This window comes from Trachemys scripta, chromosome 9 (assembly GCF_013100865.1).
Source record: "Trachemys scripta elegans isolate TJP31775 chromosome 9, CAS_Tse_1.0, whole genome shotgun sequence".
NCBI lineage: Eukaryota > Metazoa > Chordata > Testudines > Emydidae > Trachemys > Trachemys scripta.
The window spans coordinates 40120431-40148384 of NC_048306.1; the positions used below are offsets into that span (position 1 = coordinate 40120431).

The 27954-nt window shown below is 46.9% G+C and overlaps 1 protein-coding gene across 1 annotated transcript in view; it reads left to right on the top strand.

The window, feature by feature from the left end:
- LOC117883390 (gamma-aminobutyric acid receptor subunit beta-4) overlaps positions 1–27543 on the top strand; it is a 99716-nt gene extending 72173 nt beyond the window's left edge. Inside the window, exons 4-9 of the mRNA XM_034782657.1 lie at positions 2364–2584; positions 14212–14294; positions 19465–19602; positions 21249–21401; positions 26168–26424; positions 26994–27543. Coding sequence (XP_034638548.1) covers positions 2364–2584; positions 14212–14294; positions 19465–19602; positions 21249–21401; positions 26168–26424; positions 26994–27371 — 1230 coding nt within the window. The 3' untranslated portion in view covers positions 27372–27543. The remainder of the gene's footprint in view (positions 1–2363; positions 2585–14211; positions 14295–19464; positions 19603–21248; positions 21402–26167; positions 26425–26993) is intronic.
- The last annotated feature ends 411 nt before the right edge of the window (positions 27544–27954 follow it).

A 27954-nucleotide genomic window follows, 5' to 3' on the forward strand; every position in this document is an offset into this window, starting at 1 on the left:
AACACTCCTGTTAATATACTCCAGAATGATATTAGCCTTTTTCTCAAATGCCATCACCTTGTTGACTCATTGAGTTTGTGAACTACTCTAACTGCCAGATCCTTTTCTTCAGTACTACCACCTTGCCAGTTATTCCCCATTTTATAGTTGTGCATTTGATGTTTCCTTCTTAACTGAAGTACTTTGCACTTGTCTGTGTTGAATTTCTTCTTGTTGGTTTCAGACCAAATCTCTAATTTATCAAGATTGTTTTGGATTCTAATCCTGTCCTCCAAAGAGCTTGCAACCCCTCCCAGCTTGGTGTCATCTGCAAATTTTACAAGCATACTCTCCACTCCATTATCCAAGTCATTAATGAAAATATTGAATAGTGCCAGATCCAGGACTGACCCCGGTCAGACCCCACTTGATACATCCTCCCACTTTGACAGCAAACCATTCATAACTACTCTTTGAGTACGTACTTTCAACAAGTGCATCACCTTATAGTAATTTCATCTGGATCACATTTCCATAATTAGTTTATGAGACTGTCATGTGGGACTGTGTGAAAAGCCTTACTAAAATCAAGACATATAACATCTACTGCTTTCCTCCCATTCACTATGCCAGTAACCCTGTCAAAGAAGGAAATTAGGTTGGTTTGGCATGATTTGTTCTTGACAAATCCATGCTGGCTATTCCTTATAACGCTGTTGTCCTCTAAATGCTTACAAACTGATTAATAATTTGTCACAATATCTTTCCAGGTATTGAAGTTAGGCTGACTGGTCTATAATTCCCTGGGTCCCTTTGTTCCCCGTTTTAAAGATAGGTACTATGTTTGCCCTTCTCCAGTTATCTGGGACCTTACCTGTACTCCATGAGTTCTTGAAGATAATTGCTGACTGTTCCAAGATTGCTTCAGCTAATTCCTTAAGTACCCTAGGACAGTGGTTCTCAAACATTAGCAACCTGAGGACCCCATTTTGATTTAAATTTTTTCATGGACCCCCAAGTCACCTTCTAATTTTCCCTGGGGGTGCTCAACCCCCACCCAGCTCCAGACCTCACCCCCAGTCCACCCCTTACCCCAAGGCCCCACCACGCTCCACCGCTTCCTGACCCTGCTCCACCCCTGCCCCTCCTCTTTCTGCCAACTCCCCTGAGCGCATCCTGTCCCCACTCCTCCCCCTCCCTCCCAGCGCCTCCTGCACACTGCTGAACAGCTGTTCCGTGGCATGCAGGAAGCACTGGGATGGGGGAGTTGATCAGTGGGGCCAGCGGCCCTGGACATGACTCACAGACCCTCTGGAATGCCCTCGCGGACCTCAGTTTGAGAACCACTGCCCTAGAATGAATTTCAGCAGGCCCTGCTGACTTGAATTCATCTAATTTATCTAAATATTCTTTAACCCATTCTTTCCCTATTTTGGCTTGCATTCCTTCTCCCTTGCTGTCAATATCAGCTATGGTGAGTATCTGGTCACTATTAACCTTTTCAGTGAAGGCTGAATCAAAACAGGCATTAAACACCTCATTCTTCTTGATGTCATCAATTATTATCTCTACTTTCCCACTAAGTAGAGGACCTACACTTACCTTCATCTTTCTCTTGCTTCTAATATATTTAAAGAATCTCTTCTTATTGCCTTTTGTGTCCATTGCCAGGTGTAACTCATTTTGTGCTCTAGCCTTTCTGATTTTGTCCCTATATGCTTGTGCTGTTCTTTTGGTCTCCTTCTTAGCAATTCTTCCATAGTTCTACTTTTTGTAGGATTCCTTTTGGATGTTCAGGTCATTAAAGAGCTCCTGATGGAGCCATATTGGCCTCTTAGTATTCTTCCTAGCTTTCCTTCACATCAGAATAGTTTGCAGTTGTGCCTTTAATTTTGTCTCTTTGAGAAACTGCCAGCTCTCCTGAACTCCTTTATCCCTTAGATTTTCCTCCCACGGGACCTTACTGACCAATTCTACTGATGGGGCCACTGCCATTCAAAAACATTTAGCCAACTTTGCGTGTATTCTGTTGTCTCCCTGATCTCAGACACACACCGCCACACTGTAACTCTGGTGTTAAGGAGCAGTGGGCAGAATGTGGAGCAGGGAAGAGGTGGCTGAACTGCAACAAGTTCTCTCCTTTGAGTGTTGAATCAGTGACAAGTCAAGCCAATTCCTCTCCTTAGAAAGCTCATTCCAGTGCCCTGTAACTTTATTCTTCCAAAAGAAGGCACAGTTCCTATAACGCACCATGTGGGGAATGCAGACTCCTGGGTGCAAAAGCTTTGGAGACATGTCAGGCATCTCAGTGGCAGCAGGAGTGAGACAAGGGACTAGGGTGTCTCCCATGGGACAGCCTGACGGTTGTGTGTTTTCTCTCCCAGGACTACACCATCACCATGTATTTCCAGCAGAGCTGGCGGGACAAACGTCTAGCGTACAGTGACCTTCCTCTGAACCTGACCCTGGACAACCGGGTGGCTGACCAGTTGTGGCTTCCTGACACCTATTTCCTGAATGACAAGAAGTCCTTCCTGCATGGGGTGACAGTGAAGAACCGCATGATTCGGCTCCATCCAGATGGGACAGTGCTGTATGGCTTGAGGTAAGCGTGGGAGAAGTTTTCATTACTTGTATGCTCATGAATGACATTGCTGTCCCATCATCCAACTCTCTGGCCATACACAGAGCAGCTCTCAAAATCCATCTTTAAAGAAAGCACAGCCAGGCCAAGAAAGACTTGCTCAAGAGTTGCTCACTTCTAAGTGGTCTAATATCGCATTCCACACCAGAAGTGGTTGCATTTCAGTGGTGGGTAAAGTGATCCCTGAACTGGAGAAGATCAGTATTAGAGGCAGAGGAGTAATTGAGGTTGCATACTGTTTCAGGTTGCTATAGTTCAAGTTGCATAATGTTTCCATTTGAAATGCCCCTTTCAAAAGGGCTTAGTGTGGCCTAGAAGATAGAGCACTGGGCTGGGACTCAGGTGAGCAGGGTTTACAGCTCTGCCGTTGGCCTGATGGGTAACCTGGGGCAAGTCACTTCCCTGCCATGTGCCTCAGTTTCCCCATCTGTCAAATGAGGATAATGATACCCACCTTCTCTGTAAAGTTCTTTGAGTTCTACTGATAAAAAGCACTATCTAACAGCTCAGTATTTTAATAATACATTAATTATAACTTTCTGCAAGTTTGGATAATAGAGATGAAATTTTCCAGGTCTGCTCTCTTCCCAAAAGTAAATATTGATGGAAAGTTTGAAGCAAATCTGATCAACCTCTTTCTTAATATGAGACAGTATAAATATATACTTTCCCCAGTATAAAATAAATAACTTCCTGCAGCTTTTTCTTTTCTGGCTGACACTAGTGCCAGGATGGTTGGGGATAGAAAGTTTGATACTTAGCAAGGAAATAGTGCTAAGTTTACACACAGCTCTTAGACCTGCCTCCAACAGTCACAAATAAATGAGAGAGCTGCACTGGGCTTACTTCCCAGCCCAGCAAAGGGGAAGGAAACATCTCCATTTGGAATGGACTGCACCAATCTTTACCATACACAGCACCAGCTCCTTTGATGCTTCATGTTTTGGGGGAATTTCCATTTCATACATTCTACAACGATTTCTTTCTACTTAACTGCTGGGGCTGCAGCTAAAAAGAGCTCAGAACTACCCTAGAGAGGCCATCTTCAGGGGTGAGACAAGGGGCCTGGTATTTGGGCTAAGAAGGAAGAGGATGACTGAGGTATTTGCCACTGTTACCTACAGGCTCCTGTTAAGATCTGTGTTTAAATAAAACACAGTCTGTTGGGTTGCCTGGAGTCTGCTCCCTTGATGGCAGAGCACAATGAAACCCACCACAAAAAATCATGAGAGGTTCAGAGTCTGCAAGTCCTGTTGCATTCAGTGGAAGTTCCCGATGTTCATTGCAGGCCAGAAGTCTTAATGTGATAAAACTGCAGTCTTCTGAGGGACACTTTAAAAAGTCCATCCATCATGTGCATAGAGGTTTGAGGCAACATTTTCTTAGGCGCCTTTCATTTTGCACCTGTGTTTTTGCTGACATCGATAACTGCAAGGTGCAATTTTGCGGCCACAAATAATTTCTAGCACATTCAGTAGTATGTGGACACCTGATCGGCAGGTGCAATTGGGCAGCTAAATACTGAAGTGTTATGCTTGCAATTATTTAGATCCACAAAACTGCACCCTCAGTTATATGTGTAACCCTTCTGCCAGGCTGAGTTGATAGCAGCAAGGGCCGGGTTCAGTACATAGGGGTCCCCTCCCAACAGCGTAACACAAAACCAGCTCGATCCCCCACCCAGTGACCTGGGAAAATCTTACACACACCCCTGGGCGCCTCAAAGAGGCAATATTTCCCCTCTCGCAAGCACAGAGTCTTGGTGTAGCAGAAAATGTTTAACAACATGAGGTAAACAACATAGCATTAAATTGGGAAAACACCACAACTAGAGTTCATAGACCAAACCATGAGTGAAAACCCACCCCAGCAAATTAGACTGTGTCTTTTCCCATTGGTTCTTGAAACCAGCAACCCAAAACTCACCCAAAGTCCCAAAAGTCCAACACCCCCAAAGTCTCTTGGGTCCAGCAACCCAAGAATCACCAAAGTCCCAAAAGTCCAACAACCCTCAAAGTCTCTGTCCCTGGTCAGTGCAGCCCCAGAGTTCAAAGGGGGGACGCGCAGAGTGTTAAGGGGAACCTTACGTGATCCGAGGCCGACCGGCCGCCTCTCCATGGGATTCCGCCGCAGCCTTCACCACGAGCTGCTCCACTCCACCAGCTGTCCCGTGTGCCACTCCTGCCATCCCACGAACTGCTCTACTCTACCAGCTGCTCCACTCCACTCACCAACCCGTGAGCCACTCCAGCCATCCCCACAAATGGCTCCATTTGCCGTTCCTTGGGTAACTCCAACCATTCCCGCAAGGCTCCACTCTACTAGCTGCTCCTCCAGCCATCCCCCGCAAACTGCTCCACCAGCCGCTTAGCAATATAGCTTCAGGCTCCCCCACTAGTTAACACAGCACTCAGTGATCTCAGCTCTTAGTGATTTCAGCTAGTAGTAGGGGAGCCCCAGTGCTGGTGCTCTATTGGCCTAAAGTGAATGCATGCTCAGCAGCCTGTAACTAGACTTCTAATGGAATCAAAGTTAACTCTGACATTTAACAGTGGAGAGGGAGAGAGAGAGATGGTGCAATTGGTGTTTCAGGCTCACACCACCAGGTATAAATATCTGCTCCCAACCTTTCTCAATTCACTAGGTTTTGTAACCCATGCCCCTTGTCAAGTGAGTGCTACTTAGTTAATGGTGAGTCCTTCTGTCATACAACAGTTCCACTGGCCTTGATTCACAGAATCAGGGTAACAAAACTTTATTCTTCCTGCCCCAATAACAGAGAAACTGGGGATCCCACACCAGCCAAAGTAACCACTTTCAGTTGCTGTTGTCTCATGCCAAGCGGGTGGGTGTGCCCTATGCAAACAAGATCAGCCCCTGGAGTTCTTTTCCACACTCGCCATAATTCACCACCAGATGTCAGGGTAGAGCTCATCCTGACTCTGCTTACATATGCATCTGCAAAAACATGGGAGCAAAATTGCAGGGTTCTTCTGAACATCAGGTATTTTGGTGCCAGATCTGTTGGGTTCTGTGTCATATGGGAGTTTCACTGAAAGGGCAGTCTTTCAAACAGAGCTTCCAGAGTGGAGAAAATTGACACGCAGTGCTAAGCAAGGTGATTTTTGTTTCTGTCTTGTGTTTTTCATAGTTTTCCTGGCCTTTTTTACTAGGTACCATAGTTATGTTTGTTTCTTCACGTGCCACCTTCCTTCCAGTCCCATCATCTCCTTTAAGTTGATCTTGCAGTGAAGTTACTCCCTCTTTCTGTGGCATCCCAGTCATTTTCTTTGCAACAGACTGTGATGTCGGAAATGCAGGGGCATTCAGAAAGTTACAAACCAAGGGCTTTAAGCACCCACTTAAGTACTTTGCTGTACCAGGGCCAGAAGCTCAGCGCCTTGCAGGATAGAGCCCACAGGGTCCATTTAGGCCCCACTGAAGTCAATGGGAGCTTTGCTGTTAACATCAATGAGAACAAGATCGAGTTCTGAGTAATTTGTTTTCATGGACAAATGAGGCCTTTTTCTTCTTCCCCTTTGCTCTATTGTGACAGTCCCTCTGTTGGGGAGAAGCACATATGCTTGTTTTTGATAGAATTAGCAGAGAAGTGGATGAAGGGAATGCAGCAGATGTAATATTGCTTTGTCTTGGGGATGTGTTTGATACACAATGTCTGATGAAAGCTTACTCCACAACTAATTTGTATTGGCTTGGACTGAGAGCTAGTTGGAGGACCATAAACAAATGGGACCTCTACTCTATAATGCCAGGAATCCTGGAGGAGTCATACACCAGGGCAGGAAATAACCAGACCTGATTCAATTTAGAGGAAAAAATACAAATATGTAGGGAGGGTAACCCAAAGCTCCGGGGTGAGGAGCCTGGGGAGTTGTGGTGCAGGAAGAGACATGGGGATGACATCTCTAATGCCCATGGTCCCATGAAAAAGGAAAAAGCCAAAATAACTTGGCTGAAACCTGGGGCAGATCTTCTGCAAATGTCAGACCCTTTATGAACTACTGTGAAAAAGGCCCTTGCCCTTGGGGTTCAAGAGTCATTGGTTAAACTTTGGTTCCCCCAATGAAAGAGTGAGGGTAGGTCTATACTTACCTCCGGGTCCGGCGGTAAGCAATCAATCTTCTGGGATCGATTTATTGCGTCTTGTCTAGACACGATAAATCGATCCCGGATCGATCCCGGAAGTGCTCGCCGTCGACTCTGGTACTCCTGCTCGGTGAGAGGAGTACGCAGAGTTGACGGGGGAGCCTGCCTGCCGCGTCTGGACCCACGGTAAGTTCAAACTAAGGTACTTCGACTTCAGCTACATTATTCACGTAGCTGAAGTTGCGTATCTTAGTTCGAAGTGGGGGGTTAGTGTGGACCAGGCCTGAGAGATACCAGAAAGATACCATAAGCAAAACAGAAGTTTAATCAAGCCACAAATGCTGAATAGCAACTGCATCTTCATGCCGGGCATTGTGAAGGCCAGTACTATATAAGCTACTTTCCACCATATACAGTAGCTCTGACAATGCTCCTACATTTGACCTTGGGCTAGTCCAGTCCCAGGTACCGCACAGTGCTGTCAGTGGACTTCAGACTAGATCTGTTGCACTCCAAGGATTTAAAACTTGCTTTCTCCCCCACAATTTTGTCAACTTACCTCAATCCTGATCTGCGTCACCCCCTTGCTATTCCATTTCCAGACCCCTGCAATGTCCCTCAATCCTGAGAAGTGGTTGCTGGTCATGTGGCAACTTTGTAATGGAACAAAGAGGGTGAATAGAAAACAAACTCTTTCAGCTTTGTGGCTGGAGGGTTTGGGGCTGTGCACTCCAGCCATGAATAGCAGCTTGTGTTAACTTGTTGCACCACCATAGTAAGGGAAAAACAGGGATTCACCAGGGATTTGTAAACCACTCAGGGCCTTCAGAAGTTGTGTTCGCTGCCAGGCAGAAAGCAATGTTTGCCAGCATATTTTTCTGAGAGACTTTGAAAGGTTAAAGGTTTGAGATTTTTCTCATTGAGCAATTAATAATTTTGCCTCTATAAGTCCCCATTAAAGTCAGTAGGAGTCCAAATGGGCACGTCTACACTGCAGCAGGAAGTGAGTTTGCCAGCCTGGACAGACAGACTCATGCAAGCAGGGTTCGAGCTAGTGTGCTAAAAACAGCAATGTGGACATTGTGGCTCAGGCAGCAGCTGACCTGACCCACTGGGCCTGAGCTGGACTGTCTATCCTGAGTCTCCACCGGAGTTCGTGCTGCGATTTTTAGCATGCTAGTCGAGGCCTGCTAGTGTGAGTCATTCTGTCTGGGCTGGGATGTTCATGCCCAGCTGCAATGTAGACATAACCCTCTGAGGTGAACTCACTCTGTGCTGCTCAGAGTTGTGGGGTTAGCCCCCTCATGGCTCACTGGCCCTGCGCTGTTTCAGTTCTGAGGTGGCCCCTGCTCACTTTCCTTCACTTCTGGAGTCTTTGCCTTGATGGACTTTGTCTTTTTTGGCTTCTTGGGAGAATTTAAATCAGTGGTTCTCAAACTTCTATACTAGTGACCCCTTTCACATAGCAAGCCTCTGAGTGCGACCCCCCATTATAAATTAAAAACACCTTTTAAATATATGTAACACCATTATAAATGCTGGAGGCAAAGCAGGGTTTGGGATGGAGGCTGACAGCTTGCGACCCCATATGTAATAACCGCACAACCCCCTGAGGGGTCCCGATCCCCAGTTTGAGACAAAACATGATTTTTTTTCCTTGGTATCGATTGTGTGTGTTTTAGGGTTTGTACCAGTACCTACCTACTTCATACACTGAAATAAATTAGCAAACCAAGAGCTGGCTCCATCTCCACTCACTTGCAGGCCCTGGCAATTGTGTACAGTGTTCCCCTCTCTCATTCACAACCATGGACGGACTTTCTGAAGATAAGGCAAAGTTCATGATGTCACGGTGTCGGGCTTTGCAGTGATGAGGAAAATTTAGGTGGAGAGGGACTTCATTCTACTTGGGAAGACCTCAAAGGAGGGAAATTCCCCCCTGTGCTCACGCGTGTGCAAACACACACACACCACATTAAGAGTCTGCTCCCATTTCTTTTGAAGGCAATGGAAGTTTTGATGAAGTGCTTTGCCACTTTACTGTGCCAGCTGATGAATGTTCTTCCCCTGGCCCCTTTGATGAAGGGACTGAGGGCAAATGGATGGTGAGAGGCCAAAAAGAGCTTGAATGAATTGAATGGAGAAGTCTGATAGAGGGAGCTGCTGTCATCAAGGGAGGAGAGATAACAAGTGAGACAGACAACTGGGAAAAAGCAGGCTGAAGGGAAATCCAAATCCAAAAGCAGGTCCAGCCGGGGCAGTTGTCAGGACCAGGTGCCCAAGAATGCTGGAACTGATCTACAGGCTTCGCAGCATGGGCCTGGCACAGGCAGAGACTTGAATATGGCAGGTTTTTAATAGCAGCTCTGAGCTCTTTCCCTCCGTGTCTGCGATCTTATGTAATCACTCTACATAAGACAGAAGAAGCCATTAATAAACAAACAGCAATGAGAAGGATCAGAGAAGGAAACAAAATGGCTGGTATTGTGTCTGTCTGAGCTGGAACATTTAGGCAGGGGAGTCCCTAGCATGAGACGCGTTAAGATTCAGGAGTCCTGCCAGAGCTACGAGCAAGGTGAGGCAGGATAAAGCCCCCTGGTCTCTCCTAACTCATGATGATAAGCAGAAGTATTAGGAGGTTGAATTGGCTCTTCACACCCCCTCACATACACACAGCCTAATAATTCTCTGCCTACGTCAGCAATGGGAAAACCCCTAACAGTTCCATTTGATGCTTCCCAGTAGGTAAGATGCTTCTCATAACTGTGTCCAGACCTCTGATCAGGCTGCACATCTCATGAGAACAGTGTCCCCTTTACCATTGCCAAGAATAGATTGATGTGTTTCTCTGAATTCAATGGGAGATCAGGGTGCCCGGCAGCTCATAGAGAGAGAACAGCCTCCTTCTGCTGCTGCCCAGAAGTGACAATGAGAAGATTATGTTAAGTGGGTATTCCCTTAAGGTTTGGTTCACGCTCCAGTTGCAGTTTGGGATCCATTCATGTTGTAACAAATCGGGAGCCAACTCAGAACTTCACTGCTGTCTCATCCTGGCATTTCACAACTACTCAGAGCTTCATGGTGGCAACTGCCAAGGCACATGCCTCTACTACTTGTGCTGAAGGAGAATCCCCACTAGCTGCTAGTAGTATGGTGTCTTTGACACAGACTCAGCTCTGTTTCCATTCCCTAGAGGGAAGTGGGGACACATGATCAGCCACAGATTTTTATCCAACGTACTTTGTGTATCCCTGGCCTAGATTCCTCCTTTAAAAAGATTTCCAGAGTTGTCCTAGCCTCCATCTCCCACCAAATGAAAGCTGTCTTGTTCACCAGAAATAGCAGCTCTGTGTGACTTCTGCCTGACAGAGCTGAGCAGAAATGAGTTACATGGAAGAGCAAAATCCTCTTTGGGAGGTATGTGAGGGGAGGAGGTTGTGATTTCAAGGAAAGTGGGGTGGGGCAAAGGTAGTAGGGGTGATTGTGTTCAAGCCACAGGGAGCTAGCCAGCATTTGTGGTCAGTGGGAGGCCACGAAATCAGGCCATTGCACTGAATGCTGTGTGCAAGAGGCGGGTGAGTTTATCCCTCTGATGGGCAATGTCTCTATGAATTCCCATCAAAGCAGACAAAATTTCACACCACACAAATTTTGAATTAATAAATAAATAAATGATACAATCTGGCGGCATTCTAATGTCAAAGAGAATGTGACATCCTTCCCTTTTGTTCCCCCTCCTCCATTTCCCCCCGCCATTCTCTCCCTTTCTGTTTTGTCTTCCCCCTGAAGGCAGTGCGCTCTGTCTGTAACTGTTTACCATAGCATAGTTTGTTCTCTGTCTCTTCACCTTCCTTTCTCACAGGTGGAGACTCCACTCCTCCTACTTTTTGTCTTTTGACCTCTCATTCTTCTCCTGCCATCCCTCTCCCATCTCCTTCCCCTCACCGCCTCTCTGGATCCCCCTCAGTTTCTGTCTTCTTTCCCCCATTTGCCTCCTGTGCTTTACCACCTGCTTTGTTGTCTCACCTCTCCTCCATCCTCCCCTGTCATTCCTCGCTCTCTCATCTCTCCTGCCCTTCTTCCCATTTTCTCCTTCTTACATCCCCTCTTCCTTTATTGCTCTCCTAATAAGGGTCAGTCATCCAACAGTCCATATTATATAATGAACAGATCTATTTATCCTCCCATGTGGATTTGTTACATGTGCCCAATGGATATACCATTTTAATAGTCACCATAGTGCATGTGATAGATGCTGGACTTACCACCTTGGAGACTAATAGGCTTTATGCACAGAGCAGGTATGGCATGGTCAGTGGCGGAGCAATCCCTTCACTGATGTGCCCCAGAGTTGCTCTGGACCATCTTGGCAGCTCTGGTTTTTGTGATGTAGGCTGAGTCCTACCAGCTCCTGTCACATAGACCACCAACAAGCTGGTTGATGGTCATGGCTTTCAGTCACTGCGAAATAAGCCATGTCAGCCCTACAATTCCTTGAACGTGCCACACAATAGAGCAGGCAAAATGGAGGGTTGAGCCAAATGCAACCACCTAGGCAGAGACCATGGGCTGCCAAAGCATTGGATCAGGCCCTAACAGCATAAACACACTTCCAGGGGTGGAGTTCAACCACATGCCCGCATTGTCTCTGGGCAGCAGAGGGCACATGACCAGTCTCATCCATGCCATATCTGAGGCATGAAGGCAGCTGGTGTTGACCCTCACCTTTCTCCATGCCATTCCCGACTTTAATCCAGGAGAGGATTAAGGCAGAATTCTTGGAGTCCAGGTGATACAGATAGAGGGGATCCCAGCACATGAGTGTTCAAAAAGCAGCAGGATCATCATCAGCTTCTGGGGCAGATTCATCCCTCCACATGCCCCCGTTCAATCCCGTGGGTAACATCACAACATGCAAAGGGAGAAGGGCATGTAACCAGGCATGCATGGCACACGCTGCTGGCCAGGCTGTAGTTTAAGGAGGGGAAGGGGGCAACTTATCTGATTCTCTGGGGCCAATATATCTCAGTCCTGTTTATTGCACAATAATGATCATCCCTAACTGGTGGTTGTATTTGCTACAAAATGCAAGGAGCCATATCCTGCTCTTAGTTACGCTGCTGTAAATTGTAGTAAACCCACTGAAAGCCAGATTTACGCCTCGAATGGAATTGGCCTTTGGAGTGTAGCATCCATAGCACACCGTGTCGTGCTCACGATCTGAAGCCAGCACTGCAGGTGATGGCAGAGTCCTGCTGGGAGGCCAGAGGGTCATTTGAAAATCAGGGCAGCCCTCCCCTAATCGTCCTTGGTTCGGCAAAGTTAGGACAGAGGCTCTGGGAAGGTTTTAGCCCACAGGGTCCCACAAATGGGGTGGAAAATGTTCATTTAATACATTTTTGCATCTCGCACTTTAGGGAAAATTGGAGAATGCATTTGTAGATGCTATTTCCCACAGGTGTGGCATAATATGTACAGTATATGCCATGTGCGGCATAGGGGATGAGTCATGCACATTTGCAACTCATCGGTCCTGGCGCACGCCTGCATTAGCCGCTGTGCTGACTCCGAGGTCTGTCTTCAGTAGGGATGGATGCCCCATGGAAACCTCATCTTTGCCCCTCTGAGATGTCTCCTGACCATAGCAAGACTGCTGAGAAGGGACGGGACGGGCATTGCCTCTCCAGTTGGAGGTGCAAAATTTGACTGCTGCTAAAGCAATAAATGAAATACACAGTCATTTGTGATCAGTTTTAGGCAGCTCATTTCCCCCCTCATTGTCCAGCATTCAGATTAACAGGTTAATTTTCCCTTCCCACCCTGGCCCTTTCCTCTGACAAAGGGCAGTTGCAATGTTGTATCTAGACCCCGTGAGGATATATATAAATTCCCTCCGTCTCTCCAGATCTATTTATAGCATGGCAGGCAGTGGCAAAGGCTCTCCTCAAGGCTTCATCTCCTACAAACAGTCTTCACAGACAGCAGAGAGATAAATTTAGCACACAAGATTTCTTAAAGAGACAGCTGCTCAGTGATGTACTCTCTCGCACTGAGTGCATCTCTGGCTCAGCTGAGTGCTTTCTCTCCATTTCTTTTCTCTGCCCCCCTCCCCCTGCTTTATCTCTATGTACCGCCCCTCCCCCCCACATACACCCTGGCTTTCTATCTCTTCCTTCCTCCTTGATTCTTTTGCTTGATCTGAGTCTCATTCTCTCTGGCTCTCTATCTCCTCATTCTTTATCACCCTTTCTTTCTCTCCCTTCCGCTCTCCACCTCCCAGGCCACAGGGCTCAGAAGATAACAAAGCTTCCCTGTTAACAGTTCACTGGTTATGCCTGCATCCTAAAATATGTGTTGCTTGATTAATGCCTTCCAGATGGTTAATTGAAAGGGGTGCGGGGGGACCAATCCTTCCCCCTCACCTCCAGCAACACACACACACACTGCACAGAAAGGAGATTGCATTCAAAGGAGATCAGGCAGTCAGGTGAGGGGGAGCAAAGCCGGCATGTCTGAGGGGCAGCACAGTATGAAGACAGTGCTGTGTTGCCAGGCTGGTTAACTAGACAGTGATTTGCTCTATCCCCCCTCGGCTGCCCCCCTGCCATCCGAAGCACACGGCAGCCACATGCAAAGGGAGTGCAGCAGAGTGAACACCACCCCCCCGTCTTTCTTTCACCATGTGACACACGCAGTCCCACTCCCCACAAACATAAAGGCACATATCTCCGCATTCACCCCCCACAGACACAGCACATCACATACAAACGTGCACAGCCCCATCCACGCACTCTCACACCCCCGCATCAGAGCTGTGTGAGATTTGTGTGTGTGAACACACACACACACATATCTATCGCAACCCAACCCATTTGTGCTATGCCCAATATGTTAACATAATTAGGAGTTGATAGAAAAGGAGACATGCAATTCATTAAAAAGGGAGGGTCAAAGAAGTGGGATTTGGATAATCAGATTCAATGATAGAAAGATAGGTTAGATGGAGGGGTACGGGTGGTGATAGACAAATGTCATGGTGACTGGGAGAGGCTGACTGGCTGGCTGAATAGACAGATAATCAGATAAATTATTCTTCCTTATGCCCCAATGCAGAGCAATTTAATCAACACACGTCTTCTCTTTTATAGGCATGGGTGTCCTCGCTCTCTCTCTTTCACAGCCAGAAATGTCTCTCTTCTTCCCTCATTTCAAAAGCCCTGCCCCTCTCAGTGTCTTTGTCTCTCTCTCATGTATATACAGAGGGAACACAGCCTCCCCCCCCTTCTTTAATAAAGATGCAGCCTGGCTGACGTGAGTCACGAAAGACTTAAGCCATGCAGTTGAGGGTGAGCTTCATTCAGTTCCCCCTCCCCACATACTTCCCTCCCCACTATGGCTCTCCCTGGTTACCATAGAAACAGCGGCCCCTCATGCTGCCTGACTTTCATGTCTTCCTTTAATATATTTTTTTTCCTTTTCAGAATCACCACCACAGCTGCTTGCATGATGGATCTGAGGAGATACCCTTTGGACCAGCAGAACTGCACGCTAGAAATTGAGAGCTGTGCGTATGCCTCGTGCCTTCCCCTGCCTCCCCTAGGACTAGCATTGCACATGTCATAAGAGGAGGGAAAGCAGGGGGTCCCTGCATGTTATTTCCCCTTCCAGTCTGTGTTGTTTTCCACTGATTACTGCTGAGGATCCGCAATTCTTCTCTCTCTCCCCACTGGTGCAGTACACGCACTCTCCCCCTGACTGGGTGCTGTGACTTCCACACCCATTTGTCTCTGTTGTGGCTGGGTTGGGGCATATGGAAGAGTCTGGCCTGGCTTCTCAGTCTCCCTTTTCGAAGGATGGGAACCACTCAGGTGAACCCCCAGCAATGGAGAGTCAGGAAAGAGGATACCGGGGCACCAGCATCAGGGTGAGATCGAAAATCTTACTCACTGTGGCAAGGGTTTTAGAAGCTGCCCTTGCACCAGCAGCATTTTCTGGCCTACTGAATATTTGCAGGAGGGGAGAGATGAAAATGCATCGCAGCATCCTACAGGAACGGTCCAAAGCCACAACTCTCACAGTAGTGAAGATGAAGTGTCTGGAGTTTTTCCTTTTTCATAAGGAATGTCCCCCCCTATGTCCACAGTCTGCAATGTCCATGTTGCCTTCATAATGCAGCCTGAGTTCCAGCAATAGTTTTGATTTGGTTAGGGCAAATTGCAAATTGCAGCACTTAGCATGGTGCATAATGGAATGTAAATTAGGTCCTGATGGAGGCAGTAATGACATGTCATAGCTGGTGTCTCTTAGTATATTGAGCGTAGTTTACAGTAGAACCAAGAAAACAGAAGGCAGAGAATTGCCCACAGCTCCCCATCTTGTGATTGTGTTTTTAGTGGGACACTCTCAAGCTAATTTGTTAGCATCAGAGCTCTGTTTCCTTGCAGTATGTAAAAGACCCATGCAGAGGAGGGTTTAGTTCCTTAATGCTTTTGTCTTTTATATATTTGGCACGTCTGAAACTAGCACAGCTCCATTTTGTTTCCTTTCTCATTTGTGTGCCAGCATTGCCAATGGTGTCAGCAGCACAGCTTTGGAATAGAAGCATTGCTTATTTATTTATTTATTTTGCTGTGGTCCTACCTAAATGTTTTTTAATCAAAACCCACCAAAACACCCCTTTCACAGTGACAGGGTTATGGATTTATGAAACAGCAGTGGACAGTTAGAATCCAGAAGACGTTCTCCTCCGGCACATCAGCTTATGGCAATTGCAAGATAGGTCAAATTTGGGACACAAATGGTGTGATGATGTTTGTGTGACTCCAACAGTGAGCCAGTTCTAGGATACAAAGGATTAAGGAGGCTTGGACTAATTGCATGGAGCAGCGGTGTGATGGGATATCTCTGCAGTGTATTGCTCTGAGGATTCTGTTGGGCATGGGGGCCAGATTGATAGTTCTGCCCTGAATCCCATCAGCAACTGCAGCCCCTTTAGCTCCTCTCTTCTGCTCCAAACAACAAGGGCTATGATAATATAGGCCAGTTGCAGAGTCATAAGGTTTAAAGCCAGAAGAGAAGCCTAGATCATCTAGACTGACCTCCGGCATATCACCGACCACTGAACACCACCAGCCATCTCCACACCAAATAACAACCAGAATTAGGCCAAAGCATTACAACCCTGAGGAGACTAAAGTGTTGTGTGCCACAGGCAGAGAACAGGAGGGACCAAGGTGCACCAATGCTTGAGGCCTCTGAAATGGCAGGGAATTGAGTCAGGGCTCATCTAGACTAATAGTTAGTCTGCGTCAGGCTCGGATGGTAATCTACCCCACAGTAGCCTGCAATGTGCTAACTGTCCATGTGGATTCTGATGCCGTGCACTAGAAGTTCCTTAGTATGCATTGACCTATCCCCCTTTGAAATGGGAGTAGATCAAAATCCACTATGGAACTTTCAGAGCACTGCAGCATTGATCACACGGACAGTTAGTGCGTGGTAGATTTCCCCCCAGCTTGCTGCACGCTGTATGTCTAGGCAAGCCCCGAGTGAGGTATACCTATATGATTAGTACCCAAATGGTGTGGGAAGATCAAGCTGGAGGAGGGGAAGGATGTCTATAAGACTCACAATAGAGTTTGTCATAAAGAGATGAGGCTACATTTTCATAACCTTGAGAGCTTGCATCCTGAAAGATAGCTTCTTCTTCACGTGTCTTACTGACTTCTGAGCCAATTACTATCAGCCAGTTAGCCTGGCATCAATCCTGGGCAAAGTAATGGAAAAGCTCATCTGGGATTCAACCAATAAATAATAGGAATATAACTAATGCAATTAACGTGGTTTCATGGAAAATAGTCAAACCAACCTGATTTCATTCTTTGACAGATTACAAGTTTGGTAGTTAGATGTAATATACTTAGACTTTTGTAAGGCATTTAACTCAGTACCACTTGACATTCTGATTAAAAAGAAATAGCACTATATGGTATCCACAGAGCACACGTTAAATAGATAAAAACTGGCTAACTGACAGATCTCAAAAAGTAGTTTTTGATGGGTAATCATTACTGAATAAGGGGATTTCTGGTAGAGTTTCTCAGGGATCAGCACTATTCGACATTTTCATCAGTGATCTTGGAGGAAATATAAAATCACTGCTGATAAAATTTGTGGGTGACACAAAGGGTGTCAGGATGGTAAATAATGATAAGGACAAAGCAATGTGGATTGCTTGGTAAACTGGGCCCATACAAACATGTGTATTAATCCCACCAAATGCATAGGTATGCATCTAGGAACAAGGAATGTAGGCCAGACCTACAGAATGGGGGACTGTACCCTGGAGAGCAGTGACTCTGAAAAGGATTGAAGGGTCATAGTGGGAAAGCAACTGAACACCAGCTCCCAGTGCAATGCTGAGGCAAAAAGGGCTAATGTGATCTTTGGATGTCTGAACATGGGGATAGCGAGTGAGTAGGGAAGGGATTTTTACCTGTACACGGTGTTGGTGACACTGATACTACAGTACTGCATCCAGGTCTGGTGTACACAGTTAAAGTGGAGTGGATGCAGAAAAGAGTCATAGAAATGATTCAAGAGCTGGAGAAAATGCCTTACAGAGAGAGAATTAAAGAGCTTGATCTGTTTAGCTTATCAAAAAGAAGATTACGAGCTGATTTGATTATGGTGTATAAGTATCTTGATGAGGAGAAAATATTGGCCTCTTTAACCTAGTGGAGAAAGGCAGGACAAGAGCCAATGGCTGGAAGCTGAAGCCAGACAAATTCAATTTAGAAATTAAGCCCAATTTTTTAACAGCGAGGGGGATTCACCATTGGAAGAAACTCCCAAGGGAAGTAGTGGATTCTCCATTTCTTGATGCCTTCAAATCAAGACTGGCTACCTTTCTGACAGAGATGCTTTAGCCAAACAAACACAAGGTACTGGGCTCAATACAGGGGTCAATGGGTGGAATTTAATATCATGTTATATCCTGGAGCTTGGACTAGATGATCTAATGGTTCCTTTTGGCCTTAAACACTATGAGTCTGTGTGGGCTTATGACCTGACTCTGTCCTTTAGCCGATGGCAGTTTTCCCAGTGACTTTAGTGGGAGCAGGAGCATGGTCACCCTAGGAGCTGGATCAGCCACATCTCAAATGTGGTACAGATCTTCTCCTCCCAAAAGAGGGAAGAATGGGCTCAGCAGGAGCCCCCAGCCCAATGCACAGAAGCAGTGAGCTTTCATGGGCCAGATCCTCAGCTGGTGGAACTTAGGCTTGCTCTATTGAAGTCAATGGAGCTATGCTGTTTTAACCAGCTGTGGATCTGGTCCAATGTTTGGGGATGTTTTTTAAAGCAGCTTTGAATAAATGCAATGATATCTAAGGCTAAGTGACTCACTGTCTATCTACAGGGCAAGTACGGAGATAGTGCAAACTTTGCTGCCATCCTTTGCCTCAACTCTGTTCTGGAGGGACTATGCACCTCTAGGGCCCTACAGGTCTCTATGGTCCATTTAGTTCTTGGTCTCTCTGTGGACATTACTGACAATCGGTACCAGTTGTGATGGTGGCTATATGTTGTGGACATCTTCCCACTAAGAACGGCCAGTCTCTTTCACACGAACTAGCAAAGTGCCTTGATGCTGCAAGTACTTGCATGCTCTGCAGAGCTGTTGTGCTGGTCGTGAACAAAGGCTATTTTCATATGCAAGTTAGGTTGAACCACTGGGTGGAGTCTTCTGCAATGAGAAATAATAACCCCCTTGTACACTTACTTTCAAGGGTGCAAGGTAAAAACAGGCCAGGGAATGAGTGTGTGATCATTATGCCAATGAGACACTTAGTTGTATGTGTCCCTTGTGGGCCTCACTCCTGCTACTGGACAGGAGTAGTTTGGCAGCTGCTCAGCAGTGCTCCCATTAATTGGGCTCCCCTGCACACCTAGTCCTGCCAAGCATTTGTTACCTAGTGATGGTACATGCAGATTCCCACATGCATACAGTGCAGGACCAAACCCAAAGGGGGATTTGCATTGGGTCATGATGGACCAGGCTTGCATTTGAACCAGTTATGCTGAAATAAAAGACTTGATAGCTCATTATTATCTCCCAGAGCCATCCAGCCCTCTCTCCCACTAAAGCTCTTCGAAATGTTTGCTTAATGAAGGCATTCACCTATCAAAGAAGTTCACATTTTGACCTTGGTGAAAATGTTGAGAGTCTGGAGGGGAAAGGCCCAAACGTTGTGGGTTTTTTTGTTAGTGCTGCTGTTCATAATCCACCACCCTGTTGCTCTTGTATTTTGTAAACAGGTAGGCACCATTTTCATGGGCCACACCAAAAAAGCATTGTGTGATCTCGCCCTGCTGACATGCAGAAATAGTTCACCAAGGAAAAGCTGTGCATATTGCTTGTGAGAGAGGTTTCTGATGTACAAATCCCTGCTAAGCAAACCAAGGATTGTGTGGCAGTCTTAGGGGTCAGCTCCCACCTTCACCTTCCACTTCTTAGCCTTCAGAAGGAGTCTTGGCCATTTGTTTCTTTCTCCAGGTAGCTGTTCTACCAAGTTGGGCTAAGGAGCGAAGGTGCATCAAGAGGTGGGGAATGGTTGCTATGCCCTCATAAATGGACTCCATTTGGGACCCATGGGAAAAGTCTTCATGGAGATGGAGGTGCTGATTGCCAGGACTTGTTAACTCTGAGTGTACTGTGCTTCCTCACCCCACAGATGGCTACACAGTCGATGACATTGTGTTTTTCTGGCAAGGAAACAACTCGGCTGTCACAGGGATGGAGATGCTGGAGCTGCCCCAATTCACCATCATCGAGCAGAGACTGGTCACCAGAGAAGTGGTCTTCACCACAGGTGAGGTTCTGTGCAAAGGGGTTTGGGGAACATACAAAGGATTCTCTTTGCAAAAGTCAATGCAGTTGCTTCTCTAATTTAGATGTAGAAGCACTTGTCTAGGATGTAGACGCACTTGAGGACCTGGGTTCTAATCTTGCAGTGCCACTTTGGAAAATTGGTCTCTCTTCCATTCCTGCCCACCCTACTTTTTCAGATCCCTGCCCTCAGACAGCAAGAGGTGAATGGTGCCATTTTTTGCACATACCCTCAAGATTGACAGGCCAGAATGCTGACTTCCCTCAAACAGGGCTTCATTGGTAGGTTCTCACCTTTACCACTCTTTCCATGTGATTTCCAAGTAGCTCTTGAAGCTCCAATAAAAATAACAATAAGAAGAAAAACATTTCCATAAAAACAAGTGTGCAACCTATGAACGAGAAGCAAACCTGCCTGCGTGTCATGGGGAAAGGAGCTGGTGAGACTGCACATCTGGTGGTGCAGCTGGAAAATTTGCTGTGATTGGTGACAGACTTAATTTTATCTATTATGTGTGCACTGCCAAAAACAAACCACAAATATTGGCTCTTAAGACCTTCTAAATTACATGAGACCACTGCCAAGATCATCAGTTGTTATTACAGTATTGCCTGGAGGCTCCAACCAAACTGGGTGCCCCATTGGCTTGGGCACTGGGCAATCACATAGTGAAAAACAGTCTCTGCCCCCAAAAGCCTACAGTATGATAGACAAAAAGTGGGAGGGGAAAAAAAGCACTGAGAGGTGAAGTGACTTGTCCAAGGAGATAAAGAGGCATGCTGAGAACAGACCCCAGGTCTCTTTCGTCCTAGTCTAGTGCCCTAATCATTAAACCAGACTGCCTGCCCAGTTAAGCTGGTTGCCAACCTGAGGGTCCCTTTGTCATAACACATTATCCCCTTCCTCGGCTGTTAAAATAGCAGTTGAGGCAGGGTGACCTCTTGAATTTTCAGCTTCATACCAAAGGGGAGAGTTACAGAAGGGTGAGTTCTTACGGGAGTCCTCTACAGACTTGCACAGATAAGCTATTTGCATTTGCCCAGTTTGCACACACCTTTATGGTACCTGCACAGGGAAAATAGGATTTGCAATAGCACATGCATTTTATGGAAGAGCTTACACATGAAACTGAAAGTTTTATCTGAGCAATGAGGCTGAACAGGAACCTTGTGGTTGGGACAGTCCCAATTTTTCCCAGCAGCTGCCTAACACACTGCCTTCTGCTATTTAGGAGTAAATTTTCTTCTTATTTTTGTGAGTGAGCACATGGTATCTAGCAGAAGAGGTCCTCTGTCTTCTCCAACTGCAACTGCTTATGGGAAAATCTGTTCCCATCTAATGCTCAGAAAGCCTGGGCTGCTTACCACTCAAGGTGGTTAAAGATCCAAGGCATTGGGCCCAACTGACCAAGCTCCAAAGAGGCTCTTCCTGAAGGTGATAAATCTATGCCATCAATGGAGAGGCAGACTAGCAGGATTACCTCCCCTGCCCCTCCCCAGCATTGCTTCTAAAGAGGGAGAGATATGAGTGATTCCCAGGTGATTCCCATTCCTGTTCCTGCCCCCTTATCACACCTGTAGCCCTGGCCCTTCCACAAATGACAGCTCCTTTTGGTATCTGATTGACAGGCTCTTATCTCCGCTTATCCCTGAGTTTCCGGATCAAGAGGAACATCGGTTACTTCATCCTCCAGACTTACATGCCTTCCATCCTCATCACCATCCTGTCCTGGGTCTCCTTCTGGATCAATTATGATGCCTCTGCTGCCCGGGTGGCATTGGGTAGGTCCCTTTTCATTCTACACTGCATAAGGGCTTCCTTTCGGGAGGGGAGTGGGCTGGGATTGTTTGAAAAAGAAAAGGAGAACAGAGTGGTTAAAAGACTGATAGAGATCGCACAGCAAAATAAATACACATTGCACCTTTTGTTATCTCCCAAGAGGGTCAAACCTGAAGATACCACAACATATCTGGTGAGATGCAGTTCAAATATGCAGAGATCCAGGTATACAGACATCTGTGCAGTTATTGGCGTGATCAGCTGTGTGTGATGTAGTAATCAAACAGACATGCAAACAAATGCACAGGTGACACATCTAATCACTGGAATCAATGCACTTGCTTGTAGTTCCATGAGGCTTCACATTCAGGCATACGGGTGTTCTGCTTGGAAACATGTTAAGGGTGAAGTGGCACCTTCAGCCACCCCAGTCAGGGGCAGTGCTTGGCTATGCTGCCCCAAGAGCAGAGGTTGCAGGTGTTTTGAAAATAGCGTCTCTGAATCATAGATCAGGGCCTGCTACTCTCTCGCTGTGGGGCAGAAGTAAACTCTGCCAGCCCTTTTCCTGGTGCACCTTACTTCCCCTGCCAGGCAGGCTCAGCTGTGCTGATCAGAGGATTATGGAAGATGGAGCCCAATCTTCAACCACTCCCCACCCTGGCATGCCCAGTCCCTGCCTGTCTGCCCAGTTGCAGCTGCTCCCCTCCTTTGTGTGGTTGAGCAGTGCAGGTAACCTGTGCAGGGAAGGAAGGAGAACTTTTAGGAAGCCCTTAGCGGAAGCATGTGCAGTGCACATGTTCATTATGCCGTTTTCAAAACAACTGTAACCTGCTCACCCATTGAAGTCATTTCTTCAGATCTGTCAAAGAGTCTTGTTGCCAGAGGACTAAGTCCATGGAGACTTAGTTTCAGGATTCAGCTCTTGAGGAGTTACCCCAGTATATAAAAGCACCTGAATATCTTTTAATGTGTGAAAACCACCTGTTCTCTGCTCAGGTAACACACAAAACGAGCCAAACAGACTCTGGCAGACTTTGCAAGATAAACTCACCATTTTTCTGAGAACAAGCTTGAGAATTTTCAGCTCAAAGAGGCATTTGTCCCCTCAGATAGGTCTATGTCTTAAGAGTCTGATCCCACATGATGAGCTTTGCCATGAACTTCAGCGGCATCAAAATGAGACTCTAAAATGGGAGTTTAAATGAACATGCCTCCTCTGACATAACCATGTTACCACTTAGTTGGCATTCCTTTCACTGTGTGTGTGTGTGTGTGTGTGTGTGTGCGTGTGTGTGTGTGTGCGCGCACATGTGCTGGTGTGTGTGTGTGTGTGTCTGTCTAACGACTGACTGAGAGGCAGATAAAACAGTTAGGTTAGGTGGATAGATAGGCACTGGGGATGGATGGATGGATGGACAAACAGATGATGAATGAATGACTATGGGCACAGGGGGAATGTATGCAGTGTTACAAATTTCCATGGTACTTTACAAAATTAAATTTAAATTAATGGAGATATCCCATCTCCTAGAACTGGAAGGGACCTTGAAAGGTCATCGAGTCCAGCCCCCTGCCTTCACTAGCAGGACTAAGTACTGATTTTGCCCCAGATCCCTAAGTGGCCCCCTCAAGGATTGAACTCACAACCCTGGGTTTAGCAGGCCAATGCTCAAACCACTGAGCTATCCCAAGTTTCCTGCCTTGAAGAGCTCATACTCTTAAGTAAATACAAGACAAATCCAGGAGAATAAATTTAGGGCCTCAGTTTAGGAAAGCACTTAAGGACAGGCTTAAGGGCTGTCCCGAATCGGGATGTGTTCCTGAATCAGAGCCTGGGTGAAGGAACCTTAATCAGGAGACAGGAGGTGGGGTTGATTGAAGAGATGGGTTTGGAAGAAAGAGTTGAAGGAGGGGAGGGTGATTGGAACACCTTAACAGGCATGTGCATCCTGATAGAAGATTCAACGGAGGGAAGGATAGAGAAGGGACAGTAAGGTGAAGGAACTGAGATCAGTGTGGGGAGTAAGAGGAGGGCTAGAGGTTTAGCAGAACTGAGATGTAGGCTGGATAAGAATAAGGTGCTTGAATTTGCTACAGTAGAAGATAGGGAGCCAATCGGGAGATTCAAAAGAGGGATGGTGCAGACAGAGCAATGGGAGAGGAAGATGACTTCAGGCAGACTTTGGAGGTGGAGTTGGTAGGCCAGAAGGAAGAAGGTTGCCGTAATAAAGGCAAGAGGTAACCAGTGCACAGACAGGAGTTTTAGCAGCAAGGAAAGTGTGGATGTGGGTATTATACAGGGTAAAGTGAGAGACTGGATATTGGGGGAGAAGGAGAGAAAAGTGTCCAGGGTGACCGTGTAGGTGAGAGGAAGGACAATGTAGTGGCGTTAGAGAAAGAATTCACTTATAGAAATATTGAGGTTGGGGTGGCAGCTGAACACGAAGAAGGAAACATCAGAGAGGGGGTAAAGATCTGAGATTAGAGAGAGGGGAAGAGGTCAGGGATAGTGTGACATTCCCCTCTGGTGTTATCTGGACCGGTGATCTGTTAAGTCACTCCAATCCTTGACTCTGGGAGCCAGCCTTACCCTGCTCTGCTGTGAGAACCCCCTCTCCTGGGCTGTTCATGCACAGCCTCTGGCATGTAAGCTGCTCCTTGGATTGTGCAACCGAATGACACTAGCCAATACCTCTGGTCCCAGACACAACCCTAGTAACCTACATCTTGCAGTGTCTAGTTATACCCACTGGACGCTGCAAGCTTATATGAGTTCGTCATTTTAACAAAGAAATTGATATGCACCAGGCTTGTTATCCCAAGGGGAGACTCTGACACACTTCAAACCAAACGCACTGCTTCAGGTAGAATAAACAAACAGATTTATTAACTATAAAGATAGATTTTAAGTGATTGTAAGTCAAAGCATAACAAGTCAGATTTGGTCAAATGAAATAAAAGCAAAATACATTCTAAGCTGATCTTAACACTTTCAATGCCCTTACAAACAAAAGCTATATGCATCCGAAGAAGTGGGCTGTAGTCCACGAAAGCTTATGCTCTAATAAATTTGTTAGTCTCTAAGGTGCCACAAGTACTCCTGTTCTTCTTCTTACAAACTTAGATGCTTCCCACCACAGGCTGGCTGGTTGCCCTTCAGCCAAGCTCTCCTCTTTGATGAGTGCTTCAGTCGTTTGGTGTGGTGTCTGTAGATGGAGGTGGAAGAGAGAGAAAGGGCATGGCAAAACATCTCTCACTTTTACCATGTCCTTTCTTCCCTCTTGGCTTTATCCCCCCCACTTTCAGAGTCAGGTGAGCATTACCTCATCGCAGTTCCAAACTGACCAGACTCTGGAGAGTCTAACAAATTCTTTTGTTGCTGCCTAGGCCAGTGTCCTTTGTTCCTGTTAGGCTGGGCTGGGTTTGTCCCATACCTGCCCTGATGAGGTGTGAACTGCCCCTCTATTCCTGGAGAGTTTTTGCCTGGGCTTGCTTTAAGCCATAAGGATACATTTTCAGCCTCATAACTATATACATGAAATTATAACCTATAACATTACTGTAACAATTACTATAGCATCACTATAACAACCATGCTCAGTGCATTATGAGCCCTCCGAAGACACCCAACATGATAAACTTTGCATTGGATACCACACAATCATTTATAAAGATGAACATGGGGGTATAGGGTGTTCTCTCGAGATACAGAGCATCACAGATAGATAGAGGGGCTTGGGACTGAGAGCCACTCTGGTAGAGATTGTAGTTGAAACCACAGGCACAGTTAAGGTCACAGAGAAAAGGAGAATGAGAGAGCAAAGGACGGGATTGTGGGGATTGCCAACAGCCAGGAGAGGAGGTTGAGGATCATTAGAAGAGACACTGACAGGGTGATCAACAAGGTACATGGAGAGCTGAGCTGTGAAAGCTAAGGGGGCCATACTGCTTCCCTGCCCCAAAGGCAGCAGAGTGGTCAAGGAGAGCCTTTTAGCTGTGAGAAGGCTGTCAGCGACCTTGTGCAAGGCAGTGCCGAGAGACTGGAGTGTGGGGAAGACAGAGTGGCAGGGGTGGTGGAAGGAGCTGGAGGAGAGGTAATCAAAGACGTGAGAATGAACAAGACACTTCAGGATTCCGGGGACAGAGTGGGTGAGGAAGACAAGGTCCGAGGGACATTTACTTCCAGATGGGTAGAACATGAGTGGGCTGGACAGAGAGGGAAATGAGCTGGGGAGAGAGTGAGTGGGAAAGGAAAGTGAGGGAATTAGCAAGTCAGGCAGAGAGGAAGGAATGGAGTCAGGTGGAAGAAGGACAGAGATGAGAAGGGAGACCTTGGAGTCAGAGAAGAGAGGGAGGGGGAGGAGAAGAGAGCAGAGCTGGGTGTTCTCTGCCATCCTGAGTGGAGGAGGAAGGGGACAAAGAGGTGGAGCAGAGCCAGAGGGGGTTGATACAGATCTTCTTGCTAAAGCACAGTTTATACCCTCCTCTCTCACTACGCCTCCTGGCTCTTCCCTACAGTGACTCCTGTTGGGAGGTGGGGATCAGAACAGCTATAGTCTATCTCTCAGCCATCCTGCTTATCCCTCTCTGCAGCCACACCTGCTGGGAGAGAATGGGGTTGGGAGTGTCTGAGAGCTCTGGCCTCCTTTCACTCCCTACACTGATCTATCCCCTTCCCTGCATTGCTCAGATGGAGGGGAGAGTGAGCAAGTGCTGTGCTGTGGCACCACCCCATCTCAGTAATGGAGCACGCATACTCTCGTTGCAGGGGTCACCACGGTGCTCACGATGACCACCATCAACACCCACTTGCGGGAGACCCTCCCAAAGATCCCATACGTCAAGGCCATCGACGTCTATCTCATGGGCTGCTTCGTCTTCGTGTTCCTGGCGCTCCTGGAATATGCCTTTGTCAATTACATTTTCTTTGGGCGAGGCCCTCGCCAGCAGAAGAAGCAGAGTGAGCGGCTCAGCAAGGCAAACAATGAGCGCCAACGATATGAGGAGAAGAGGATGAGGGAGCAGGTTTGTCCCCTTCCTACCTTCTAGCAGGAGAATTCAGATTCTTCACCTTTGTTCGGTCCAGGAGCGTCCTGGAGGGGCTGTTCTCCCCTTTGTGACAGTCCCCATGTTCACTATACTAGGTTAAAGTATACACCCTACGCAAACGGATGCCCACGAGGACCAAACACTCCTGAGGTTAGAGTGCTCATTCAGTCCTCATTCTTCACCCTGCCCCATAGATCCATCCTCTTCTGAGAAGACGAGGATGTGATACAGGTATACTCAACACTAACAGAGTGGGACTTTGTCCCCCTTTTGTGGTGAAATCACATACAGCGCTATAAGAGTCAGCCCCTGTCTTTAAGATAATGGAGCATGTTCTTCAGCTATAGCAGTAGCACCCCTTGCTTTTAGCTCAGAAGGCCAATGCTCAGTCTCTGTAAATGACCCAACCCGGGGCATTGTTGTTACCCAGACAATAGTCCAAAACCATCCCTGAGGCCAGTGGAAAGATGCAAGAGATAAATCTGGCCCCGAGTGTGCTCTGCTCAGACTATCACTGCCATCTTTCTCTCTCTTCCCTGTTCCAGGTTGACCCTTATGGCAACATCCTCCTCAGCACCCTGGAGATGAACAACGAGCTGCTGGCCATGGACATGATGAGCAGCGTCGGCGACTCTCGAAACTCTGTCCTGTCCTTCGAAGGCTCAGGAATCCAGTTCCGCAAGCAGCTGGCCTCTCGGGATGGCTTTGGCCACCACCCCACCTTAGACCGCCATGTCCCACTGACCCACCATGCTGCTGTCCGCAACCGTGCCAACTGCCGCCTCCGCCGGCGGTCCTCTAAGCTGAAGCTCAAAATCCCGGACCTGGCAGACGTCAGCACCATTGACAAGTGGTCACGGATCATTTTTCCAATCACCTTTGGATTCTTCAACCTCATTTACTGGTTGTACTATGTAAATTGATGCCTGCGGCCTCCAGGAGCGATAGGCACAGACACTCAGACAATGACAACACAGGAGCGCTGTGGTCTTTTGGGTTTGGGTTTACTCTTTTCTCTTATTATCATTTCCTCCTTTGTTTGGTAGGTTTATTCTAAGCTTACTTTCTCTTTTCAGCACATTAGAAACACGGAGCATGGGGTGGTGGGGCAGGGGGGTCGGGGATGGGTCTCAGGTTTCGGGAGGGTTGGCCTCGTCTTGATTTGGTTTTGTGCCGAAGAACTTCACCACTGTAAAAAAAACCAACTCCAAAATCAAAAACACAGAAAAGTTTTTAAAAAAAGAAGAAGAAAAGTTTTAATGAAACGGAGTCGAAAACAGGGATGGAGGAATAAGCTATCTTTGAATGTGTTCACTGATGCGCTGCCCACACCTCCATTTTACCACTGAAGTCTCATCTCTTTGTTCTTCTTGATATTATTTTTTAATCTTTCACTCATTTTCACTCTTAGCCCCTTCTCATTTATTCCCACCTGGAGTCACTGAGATCGGGGAGTTCCATTCTCACACCGCATGGTCTTTCTTTTCTTTCTCTCTCTGTCTCTTG